The sequence below is a fragment of the Vespula vulgaris genome, chromosome 10, assembly GCF_905475345.1.
Source record: "Vespula vulgaris chromosome 10, iyVesVulg1.1, whole genome shotgun sequence".
Classification (NCBI taxonomy): Eukaryota; Metazoa; Arthropoda; class Insecta; order Hymenoptera; family Vespidae; genus Vespula; species Vespula vulgaris.
The window spans coordinates 3,001,403-3,014,406 of record NC_066595.1 but is presented as its reverse complement, the minus strand read 5'-3'; the positions used below and the strand labels follow the sequence as shown (position 1 = coordinate 3,014,406).

The 13,004-nt window shown below is 36.3% G+C and overlaps 1 protein-coding gene across 3 annotated transcripts in view; it reads right to left on the bottom strand.

Moving 5' to 3' along the window:
• Window positions 1–357: 357 nt before the first annotated feature.
• The window catches only part of LOC127066967 (zinc finger protein 497-like), a 38,623-nt gene continuing 25,976 nt past the window's right edge, over window positions 358–13,004 (bottom strand). The window contains exons 2-4 of one of the 3 annotated variants that reach the window (XM_051001349.1): window positions 7,076–8,260; window positions 5,617–6,380; window positions 358–5,496 (exon numbers count right to left, since the gene is read on the bottom strand). In XM_051001349.1, coding sequence (XP_050857306.1) covers window positions 5,377–5,496; window positions 5,617–6,380; window positions 7,076–8,260 — 2,069 coding nt within the window. In that variant the 3' untranslated portion in view covers window positions 358–5,376. Of the gene's footprint in view, window positions 6,381–7,075; window positions 8,261–13,004 lie in introns of all 3 variants that reach the window. The other 2 variants (XM_051001347.1, XM_051001348.1) reach the window with 2 other exon arrangements.

Below are 13,004 nucleotides of genomic sequence, written 5' to 3'. Positions count from 1 at the left end.
CTCTCTCTCTCTTATTTGTTCCTATATATATATATATATATATGCACAGATACACATACACACATATATATAGGAACAAAACTTTCTCTTTCCATTATATTATTATCATTATTAATATAATAATTACTATTATTATTATTATTATTTTTATTATTACCATTATTACTACTATTATTATTAATATTATTAATATTAATATTATTATTTTTATTAATAATCCTTTCTTTATTTATTTCTTTCTTCTTACGTTTTGAATATTCTCGGCAGACCGCACACACAAAATGAGCATGATTCTCTCATCCTTACCCTCTCCTCTTCTTCCTGCTAATATTTTTTATTCTCTTTCTTTTTTCTCTCTCTCTCTCTCTCTCTTCTCTCTTTCTCTCTCTATATCTCTCTCTCTCTATCTCTTTCTTTCTCTCTATTTGCCTCTCTCTTTCCCTTTCTATCTATCAATCCTTCAACCCATCCCATTCGAGAGTCGAAAGGGATCGAAATCACGAATGTTAAAAAAGCCTCGGATCCTCTTGCGGAATTTAAATAATAAAAAAAAAAAAAAAAAGAAAAAGAAAAAAGAATATGAAGATTGTGATTCTCAAATAAAATGCTTTATATTCTTCAAGCGAGGGAGATGTTATTGTTTTTGTTGTTTTCTTTTTCCTTTTCTTTCCTTTCCTTTTCTTTTTTCTTCTTTCTTCCTTCTTCTGATAATACACCTTGCCATTAAAAAATGGGAATTATAAATGGGCCTATTATGCAAAATCTGAGAATGATACGAATCACGTCGAACGATGTGAATACGTTCGATCGAGAATACGTTTCGAGTATTAATATCGTATACTTTCAAATCGAGCTTCCAGAAAATGTTACGTATAAGAAAACTCGATCTTAACGTCGTTTTCGTTTGAAAATTGTTGGATTATATTTCTACTTTTATCTTTTTTTTTCCTTTTTACTTTTTTTTTTTTTTTTAAATGCAAATACAATATATATATATATGTACATACATACACACTTATATACGTACATATATATACGTATATATTTATATATGTATGTTAGGATGAATCGTAATAGTGATCACGTTTTTTTGATTTAATATATCTAGAATTTCTTTTACATTTTTTTTATTTCTTTTTTTTTTTTGGTATACCCAATGGTTAATAATACGGAAAAAATTATTAGAATCTGTTTCGTAAAAAAAAAAAAAAAAAAATAAAATAAAATAAAATAAAAAAAGAACTCGAATATATTCATTGAGGATAAGAAAAATATTTCCGAAGTTGGTCCAAGAAAGTTACAAGGACGAACACAATATTTGAGTAGTCGGAATTATACGATTCATCACTGTATATATGTATACGTATATGTATAAATATATGTGTGATAAATGCAAGTGTTGGAATAAATGTATCGATCAATCGAAATGAAATTTGAAATATCTAATAAAGTTATATGAGTGTCCTTAGTAATATGATGTATTCGTCAAAATACTCGTCCGATTAGGGATATTAAAAAATGTTTAAAATATTCTTGGAATGTATATAGATATATACGATCGATAAAAGTAAAAATAGAATAAAACAGAACAAAACAAAAAATGTGCAATATGCGTAAAGACGGATTCCGATCGAATTTTTCTCGTCTTCGCGTACGACAAAAAGATCGGACAAATAAGCTAATATATACGTTGATAGAAAAATAATAATAAAATAAAAAAGAAAAGAAAAAAAGAAGTAAAAAGAAATTCGTTGATGATAAAAAATAAAAATGTTGCTTTTTTTCCTGACGATATAAAAAAGATCGAATTCGTTTTACGATGTATCGAGGAAATGTCGGTGACAAACGAGAAGAAAAGAAAAAAGAAATGGAAGTAAGAAATTGAGAATAATAATAACAATAAAAAAAAATAATAAATAATAAAGGCATGGTCTCACAATGTAATTCACAACAGTTGATCGAAAGTTTACGAGAAAACGTTCCGAATGATTCGAGGTGTGTATAAATGCGACTGAATGAATGAACGAGTGAATGAATCTATGTATGTACGTATATATATATATATATATATATATATATATATATATATATATATATATATGCACACGCATATAGTTAGCATATTACATTATATACGAAGACCTGCGAAAAGGACATACGGAAATTGGCAATCGATATATCTCGAGAATAATATCTCGAATAGCAATCGAAATAATTATCCTTACATGGGGACATCCACCTTGTACCACATTATGAATATGATAATTTTTGCAAGAGGGGGTGAATGAAGAAGAAATTAATGAAAGAAAAAAAAACAGAGAAGAATTTCAGAAAATAGAAGAAGAGAAGAAGAAGAAAGCGAGAAGCAAGTAATAACAACGATGACAGCAAACGTTCTTCAAATACTCGTAACAGCATTCAAATGCGCACTGGGATCCTTCGAATATTTTCTTCTATTCCTCTTTACGTATACATACATACATACATATTTTCATGTTAAACGCGAGAAAGAAAAGCACAGGGATAAAGAACAATGATTAAATAATTATTACGATTAAATCGTTTTTCCCCCTTCCTTAATCTCTCTCTCTCTCTCTCTTTCTCTCTCTCAATTTCAATCTCTATCTCAATCTCTATCTCTACCTCTCTCTCTTTCTCTCTCCCTCTCTCTCTTTCTCTCTCTCTTGCTCTCTATACCTCCCTTTTAACGTGTAAGTGTACACCTGACGTGTATCTGTATGTGTGTATTAGTGTATATGTGTGCATTTAATGTATTGCGGTTTCGGTGCTCTTGCACATTTACGCGCGATATACTCATACATAGGTAGATTCTAATAATTTAATGAGTCGTTTATTAACGTGACGTCTCACGATATTTTTTTCCTTCTCTTTCCTTATTAATTTTGTTTGTTTGCTTCTTTTGCTTGCTTGCTTGTTTGTTTATTTGTTTGTTTGTTTGTTTGTTTATTTGTTTGTTTGTTTGTTTTTAGTACTGTATCAGAGAGTATCGATATAATTATAGTTCATAATATAATTATAATACACCATCCTAAAATACGGTCAAATCACTGCCGCGAGCAGCAATTCCGAGGCACTACGAACAGGCCACAGAGAATATGGCCGCACAATTATCATCTTCAGATCTCTGTGTCTAAATGATAAAAGACTAACTGTCGAACGCCTAATATACGTAATCGTAATTATACTTATGCATCTCGAGTTATCTAGATATAGATATATCATTATTATTATTATTATATATATATATATAGATATTATATATATATATATGTATATGTTATATGTATATAGTACACTAATTAGAGAGATCACACGTCTTAATTAGAAATTTAAAAGACTATTCTCTAGTACGTTGAAATTTTCATTTTAAGTATTGCCATGAAATGTTATACCGGTGGTGGTGGTGATGGTGGTGGTAATGGTAGTGGTGGTGGTGGTGGTAGAAGTGGTGGTGGAATCGTATATTTTTTTTTTTTTTTTTCTAAACATCCCCGATGATGTGTGGACTTTTATGGGACACCTTTTTTTTTATTTAGTCTTTTCATGTTTACGCGTTATCTGTTATCTGTTTGTCTATGTGTGTTGTGTGTTGTGTATATACTTGCATATGCACAGTATGCACGTAAATATGTAGAAGTGTTTATAATATATATACATACATATATACATACATACATACATACATACATACATACATACATACATATATATATATATATATATATATTTCGACGATCTACTTCTATCGACTATCCCCTATTTTGCGCTACTTCTACGATGTCTCAGCCTTCTTCCACGTTCCCTCCTCTTTCGTTTTGCTTACCTATTTATCAGCACCAATCTGATTTTAAAACTGATTCAAAATATTGTGATATATATATACACATATATATATTTATATATATATGTGTGTGTATATATATATATATATATATAAGTAGTTAGAATAATAACCTGCCGTATAAATATACATTCAAATATTACTATAGTATACAAGAGTTGTACCTCCCCTCGAGACAAACAAAAAATCGTCATCGTTAAATCGGTCGTACAGAAAGCTATGGCTCCGCACGCTTCAATATGTGTATCTGTGTATGTACGTGTATATCCATGCATGTATGTATGTATGTACTTGATTGTGGACAATCGTGTGTATTGAGGAGTGGGGAACGGAGTAGATTGGGTTGAGTTGAGTTGAGTTGAGTTGGGTTGGCTTGGGTTGGGTTGGGTTGGAATCGAGGGATGGGGTGGGGATACGTAGTCCTCTTAAATCCTACCTAATCTTACTCCCTTCGCTTCCGCTCGTCTTCCAATCCCCTTGTCCTCTTATACACTTTTTTTTTTATATGTGTAATTTTTTTTGTTCTCTCTCTCTCTCTCTCTCTCTCTCTCTCTCTCTTTCGCTCTATCTCTATCTCTCTATCTTTCTTTCTCCTAACAGATCCTCTTGAATTCTCGTTTTTTGCACTGTATCGCAATCATGCTAAGTTCGCGTTACCGAATACGCATATTTTTTCTGGTTGCGTGATTTTGCTCTCTTTCTCTCTCTCTCTCTCTCTCTCTCTCCCTTTCTCTGTCTCCTCCTCTCTCCTTTCTTCCTTTAAAGAAAAACGGCTTTTACATACATATGTACAAGAGACGTAGGTATGTACTAGTCTCGTGGTCGTGTAATCCTTTCTTGCTTTTGCAGAAATGCCCGCCAATTTCTGTTCCTCTCTCTCTCTCTCTCTTTTTCTCTCTTGTTCTTTCTCTCTCTGGCTGTTTCTCTTTCTATATTTCTCCTTGAAATATAGACAAGTAAAATATCGACGTTGAGGAATCGATAATCGAACATGTACTCGAGCCGTTTATCCCACGAGTTTAAAACGATCGGACAGTATGAGCGCCATAGGAAGGAAAGAAAGGCGAGAGCCGTCGATCGAACGATATAAAAAATACGTACGGAGGAAGAGACGAGAGTATGTTATCGCTGATAATCTTCCTTCCGTTTGACCGAGCGTCGTCGGTTTCGAAAGGAAAGGCGATAAGTGACAGATAGGTAGTAAGTAAGTAAGTAAGTATTGTAGGTAGGTCGGTAGGCGGGTAAGGTAGGTTTGCCGAACAAGTCGAGGAAGAGGATCGTAAAAGATCGTAGAGATCGTAGAGAATGCGTTACTGAATCAGCTGCTGCTGTCCGCATCTGTCGTTGGAGGTGGTGACGTTTGAGGTGGTGGCAATGGTGGTGGAGGCGGTGGCGACGACGGCGGCGACGGCGGCAACGGCGGCGGTTGGCCCGGCCTCGAAGCGATGAGCAAAGGATCGCTGAAACGTCAGCGGTATTCCTGCTTGCTAGTAGGCGGCAGGATGGACGGTTAGTCACTGGGGCGGCAGTCCGCTAGGTGGTTTGAACTCGCCAGCCACGGATACCCCGTTCGTCTGACCGGGGAACTGTGCAGTCGATACCGGCGGCTGATGATTGAACGCGGGCGCGTAACACTGAGGAAAGTATAGCTCGGGCTTAACAACGGTAGGTGTAAGGCCGCGCGGTACCGGCACGGGTCCTAAACCGGTAGGCGTACCGGGTGCTTTCGCGTCGCTGCTCGAGTTCCTACGCACCTTGGCCGCGTGCGGATTCATATGGTTGTCGATATGCTTCTTAACCTCCGGCTCGGTCGCGAATCGTCGCCTACAGTTTGGCATTGGACAGCAAAACGGTCGGTCGCCTTGATGTGTACGCGTGTGCTGATCCAATATCGCCTTTTGACGAAAGTCCTTGCCGCACTGTTGACACTTGTACGGTTTCTCGCCTGTGTGAATGCGCAGATGCTGATTAAGGATAGTACGCTGTCGGAAATTACGGCCGCAGTAAACGCAACCGTACGGCTTTTCGTTCGTGTGAATGCGCAAGTGCTGAGTGAGGTGGGACTGTTGCCTGAACCTCTTGCCACATTCCGGACAGGGATAAGGTCTCGACTCGATGTGTATGCAACCGTGCTGTAGGAGAGTCGACTTTTGCTTAAACTCCTTCTGACAGATCGGACAACGAACGTAAAGAGGCATTCCCGCGGAACGACCGTGCTGTATCACGTCCGGTAGGCAGCTCTTGCTACCCCCTTGCTGTTTTATATATTGTAGCGCGCCGAAACTGCTCGAACCACCGGCACCGAACACCGCGTGATTACCGCCTTTCGGGTCTTTGAAGTATGCCGGATACTGGATGGAATTCGCGTCTGGCGCGGGACTAAACGCACCCGACTGCGTGTCCGTGTCGCCGAAGGTCGAGGCTACCTCCTCCTTGCCTTCCTCCGGTGGAAACGGTACGTCTTGCGGCCAAAGCGTCGGCGTCATCCCGTTCTTGAAGATGAGATGCGGGCTCACGTCTGAAACGAGAACGTTACCTTCGTCATTTGGATTCGCTCATCTCTCCCATTAGCTTAGAACCCTAGGAACGTTATTCTCCATAAGCGTAACGCGTCGAACCAGAGATCCGATAATAATTCGCGTTCGTACGAGAAGACAAGAGGCTTATGTTAGAGAGCGGGAGAGGGATACGGACAGGTAGGTGAGCGGGTGGCTCAGTGGTCGGACAGGTAAGGTAGGGTAGGGTAGGGCAGGGTAGGGCAGGGCAGGGCAGGGCAGGGGAGGGCAGGGTAAGGTAGAGCGAGGTAAGGTGAGGTAAGGTGGTAGTTTAGCAGCCGGAGGAATCCGCAAGGATTTAGCAAAAAGAGAGCTTTCTTTCTCTTCTCCGTTTCGCGGCTCGCTCTTGGATGCGCTCGACGAACGAAAGAAAGAAAGAAAGAAATAAACGAGAAAGAGAGCGAACAAATGAGAGAGAGAGAGAGAGAGAGAGAGAGAGAGGGTGAGAGAGAGTGAGAGAGAGAGAGAGAGAGAGAGAGAGAGAGAGAGAGAAAGAAAGAGCAAGAGATGCAGGGTCGTTAGTCGTCCCGTCGTTAGAAACGATCGTGATACACGTTATGATGGTATAGCAAAGGTGGATGGGTTGCGACCGTGGGTGGTTGCGACCGTGGATGGACACCCCCGTTTGGGAGTCTGGGAGGCAGAGAGAAATGCTCGCCTTGGTGTGTGCGGACGTGCTGATTCAGGATCGCCTTCTGACGGAAGTGTTTTCCGCACTCCGGACATTGGTATGGCTTCTCACCCGAGTGGATGCGCAGATGCTGGTTGAGGATGGCACGCTGTCGGAACGTACGCTCGCAGTATACGCAAGCATAGGGCTTCTCGTTCGCGTGTATGCGCAGGTGCTGCGTCAGATGCGATTGCTGCCTGAACCGCTTCCCGCATTCTGGACACCCGTACGGCCGACTATCCGTATGGATCCGCTCGTGCTGTAGCAGAGTCGACTTTTGCTTAAAGTCTTTGCCGCAGGTGAGGCATTTGAAGAGGCGTAGGTCGCTGTTAGCGCCTTTCGACGTTTTCCCACTTTGCTGTACGATATCGGGTAGACCGGTCGCCATGTTTGGCGCACCTGGGCTCGCGTACTGGTGAGCCTCGAGGCCACCGGGTCCGCCGTCTCCTTGACCAAGGGACGTTAGCATCACCCCGGGTTGCTTCAAATAGTGTAACGCCGAGAAACCGCCTGGCGTCAGCATGTGCGGCGGTACGGACGGTGACGGATGAGGCCTGGCCTCTTTGAAATAATGCTGTGGATATTGTTGGAGTTCCCCGGCACCTGGAAAGCAATCGCTTCGATCCACCTCGTGTGGCGTCAATTGCTGCTGCGGCGAGTGGTCCTGTTGCGATTGTTGCTGCTGCTGTTGTTGTTGTTGCTGTTGTTGTTGCTGTTGGACTTGCTGTTGTTGAACCTGTTGTTGTTGTTGTTGGGTTTGTTGCTGCTGCTGCTGCTGCTGTTGTTGTTGTTGTTGTTGTTGCTGAGAGGTGGTTTGATTAGATTGTATATCGTCCTCGGCCGGGGTTAAGGCTTGAGGCTCGGGAGGTGCCGAGGGATAAGGGGAGGGCACGGGGGAGGCCAACGAGGGCGGAGGACCGTTTTCTCCTTCGACGGGAGGACCACAGGCCTGCTGTGGACTACCGGACGAGGAGGAACCTTGCTGCTGCTGCTGTTGCTGCTGCTGCTGCTGTTGCTGTTGTTGCTGCTGCTGCTGTTGTTGCTGCTGCTGCTGCTGTTGTTGTTGTTGTTGAGGATACAGTCCCCCGTCCTGGAGAGATCCCGGCCCCGGGCCCCATTGCCCTTGGGGTCTCTCCATGTTGTCCTTGTACAATACGTAGGGCGCGCCAGTATCTGCAATCAGGCAATACGAACGATCGTTCATGCTTACGTACACGTGTACGCGTAAGAATACAATCGCATTACGTTTCATCGTAATCGAACGAAATCGAATGAATTTCTCCCCGTAATTGTTCTACGTACTTGATCGGATACGCGAAAATGGTTACCGATAAATCCCTACAAAAAGGAATTTTTTTTTTCTTTCCACAAATAACGCGATAATAACGCCGTAGGAAGTTTATTAACGCGAGAGGGAGACAAAAGTTTTCATCAAAGGCATGCTCTACTTTCGATTGACCGACTCGCGAATCCCGTACGCGTTGCTCTTGCTAACAAAATCGTTTTTTCCTCTAATACTTTTCTATCGTGAAAGGTATGCCTGATAACCATCCAATTTTTATACATACATACACAGTTGTACATCGTTTGTTATATCGGCTTTGATAAATATTCGACCACTGTTATTTATTTGATATCGTTCGTCGTTCGCGTAAAGAGAAACGACTGTAAGCTTCTTAATCTCAAACACAAATGTGGAAAATAATGTAAAAACAATAACGTTTAACGACAATATTCTTCGTTTTAGAAACGAATTGGCCACGTTCTTGGTCACGCATGAACTGATATATATCCGGTTTCGACGTTGCAATTTGTACGGCTGGTGTTACGCAGTACGACGAATCTATGAGACCATAGAGAACTTGGCAATCCTAGTTAATTCACCGAACCACCGAATCGCAAATTAATATATTTCTCACGAATTATATTTAATAATGTTGTCGAATATAAATTGGAGCAAAAAAGGAGGGAAGATAAAAAACACAAAGAAACAAAGGAAAAAGAAAAAAAATCATGTCACCGTCTTATATAAAATTTGTCTTAATAATATTATATATATATATATATATATATGACATATATGTTAATTATAGATACATACATATAGTATTATATGGATTTTCGTTAAGTCCCGATCGCGAACACATCGCCAGTGCAATTGACTTATCTCTTGACGCTATCGCGCGTGAACTCTCGTATATATTTAGTTACTTACTCGTAATGTTTTTTTTAGATTGTACATATCGCGGCGTTCTGATTAAATAGAAAAAATAATGTGTGCACGTTATTATAGCGTTTCGAATTAAATCTGGTGTATTCAATATTTTATATACGTACATATATATATATATTATATTTCTTTTTCTCGAAGGATTGCTTGTCCTAGAATATCTTATATCTTTTTTTTCAAATTATGGCGATTCACGAGGGAAAGTTTATCAACGTCATTTAAATGGTAACACTTTATATTAAAACTATAGTTCTTGATCATTAAATTCTCGTTTAATCGAAGGAAATCATTAACTGACCGAAGTATAATAAACCGATATAGAATACCCTTTTCTTTTTTATTCCTTTTTTTTTTCTTCTTCTTCATCTACTTCTCCATCTTGTCGACGTTGATCCTTTTTAATCTTTTATGGAATTCTAACGATCTCTCTTATATGCTTATATATGGATGTATTTCGCGATTAATAAGATCATCGGACACGCGTACCTAACTTACACGATTAAATCGACGACACCAAACTAATGAACTTTATCTTTGAATCTCTCTCTTTCTCTCTTTCCCTCTCTCTTTTCCTACTATATATGCAATATGTATATAATGTAAATAAGATCTCCAAGAGAAATCTTTATGCTTCCTACGAGGATCCGGTAAAAAGACAGGAGTTAAATACGCTCATCCCTTTTTCATACTATCACATATAATACATACATACATACATACATATATATATATATATATAATCATTTTTATTTCAAATTTTTCTTCTTTGTATAAATCTTTTTTTCAAAATGTTTCATCTTACGCAAGACGAGATCAAACGTTCCTAGATGATCTTAAATATCAATAAATCTTTTTCAAAACTTTCTAAGTTTATAATTTTATTTGATATATATAAGAAAAAAAAGAAAGATTAGCCTAAAAGATGCATTCGTCGGAAAAGGAATTGACTAATTATTTTTAAAGATTATCTGATCGATTATTGATCCGGTTCAATATGATAGATTTTTTATTAATATTAATAATATTTGTGAATATAAGTAAACAGATATATTTTGCGGGTATATCGATCGAGTTACTTTCGAAAAGGTAAAAGAAAAGAAAAAAAGGAAAATTCCAATTCCATTGGATATTTAAGCAATTCGAATGAGAATTTTGTCGATACGAAGCGACGTGAGCCGTATAATCGTGATCTTATCGCTTGTAAGCCAGTTCACGAGTATAACCTTCGGATAAGGTTGCTAGCTAGCGAATTTGATCGCATAATCTTAAGGGGATAAACTCGATGAAAAATCATACTCTTTTTTTATGTTATTTCAATAAATTTATATACGTATATATTTTTGTCATTTTTTATTATGTAATAATATATATATATATATGTACGTATATATGTATGTATATTAATTAATAAAATTAATAAAGATATTATATGATATTATATGTATGTATATATCTTTTTTATGAATATAATAATATTCGCGAATAATTAGAGTAGGTAATCACAAATATTTGTTCAATATATCGATCGCGTTACATTAGAAAATAATAAAAAATAAATAAATAAATTAAAATAAAAATAAAAATAAAAATAAATAAATAAAAAATCCATTCCTATCGAATAACAATTTTTTTCTTTCATTTTTATTGTGCGTTTCATTTTTCAAAAAAAGAGAAAGATATTATAATTTTTATCGATCGTATTATTCAATCAATTCAATCAAATTCTTTCTTGTATCTTAACTTTGAAATCTAGAGCATTCGAAGAATCAAGTAGTTCAAAATATAATAGAATATATCTTGGTAGATACTTTAATACTTTTTAAATTGCCGTAGGAACATTCTCATCGTCGAGTCAATATTCTTTCCTTTTGAATATATTTAAAAAGATAAAAAAGAAAAACCAGAAATAAGAAGCTTTCGTTAAAAAAATATATAGATTAAATAGGATCGGCTATCTGAAAGATCCTTTGGATCGGAAATGATAAAAAATAAAAATAAAAAAAGGAACAACAAAAAATAAACCAAAAAAAGAAAAGAAAAAGAAAAGAACATTCATATTGTTCATTATAGAGAATGATGTTGTTTTTTTTTTGTCAATAAATTTTTCAATTGGTCGTCTATTCCCCAAATAAAATAAAATAAAATAAAATAAAATAAAATAAAATAAAATAAAGTAAAATAAAATAAAATAAAATAAAGTAAAATAAAATAAAATAAAATAAAATAAAATAAAATAAAATAAAATAAAATAAAATAAAATAAAACATAATAAAATAAAATAAAATAAAATAAAATAAAATAAAACGAATTTCGTGTATGTCGTTCGTTAGCATGTTCGTTCACGAAGATAAATAGGTATACCGATTTCGCGGTGAAGGTCGGTTTTCGATGGCCATTCTCCGTTCTCGAACGTCTTCCCTCTCTTACCCCTCCCACCCTCTCTTTTCTACCAGTCAACTTTCTCTCCGCTTCGCTGCTTCTTTCTTTCTTTCTTTCTCTTTTTCTCAATCTCTCTTTCTCTTTCTCTTTCTCTTTTTATTTCATTCGATTTTATCTTTCTTCGATCAGATTTAATGGAGAGGAAAAGAGGGAAAGAAAAATAGTAATAATAAAAATAATAATGAGCCGGTTTGCGAAGGAAAATTTTTTTAAAGCAGCAAAAGACACTTCCGTCGTTTATCGGAATATTACCAACTCGCACTTAATCGCTATATCTGTATTAATCATCGATACACACACATGTACACACGTGTACACAGAAAAAGAGAGAGAGAGAGAGACTTAATATGTCTAATCTTTTATTTCCGTTTGAATACATTCCAAGTTAGAATTTTTCCTCGCGCTCGTTCACATAGATTTTTAACTTTCTTTTTTTATATCAAACGATAATAAAAGATATATCGATCTATACGTATTAATATATGTAAACGAACATAACGATTGATTAATACAAATATATAATTTAGATTAATTGTAAATAAACGCGTAATATTTTTATCTTGTTTAATTGAAAAAGAGAGAGAGAGAGAGAGAGAGAGAGAAAGAGAAAATTTTAAGCGAATTTTTTAATTTTCTTAAATTTCTAATAAAAATATATTGTTCGGTAATTTGATTTACGAACACAGATTTAATAAAAGTCTGACTGGTCAAATTATTCTGAATAATTTGTATTCATTAAAAAATTCCAATTATATATTCGTATCATTCTAAATATTTTGAATTTTATTATTTTAGACTGGTATCGGAATGCATAATTTCTATACCATATCGAAATATACATAGATATACGAACGAACGTGTCAATGTAATAGTGATCATGATTTAATATGCCTAGGTCATATTTAAATAATAAATTTGCTTTTAATAAATAAAAAAAGAAAATAAAAAAGCAAAAGAAATGAATATCATTAAATCCGAAGTTATGATTCAATGACTGTAGAAACTTCTCATCCCTCGCTGCATTATTTACTACCATATCAAAATTTTATGTACGTATACGCACACGCACGTATATATATATATATATCTTTTTTTCCAAAAAATATGCGAAAACACAGACACATAGATCAATTTAACATCGTAAACGATGCTTCAATAATTCATACAAATATAAATATCTATTGAGTAGGTCAATAAAAGATAATATCGAAATTATTAACACAGACTGGGCTAAAAGTCCCTAGATGA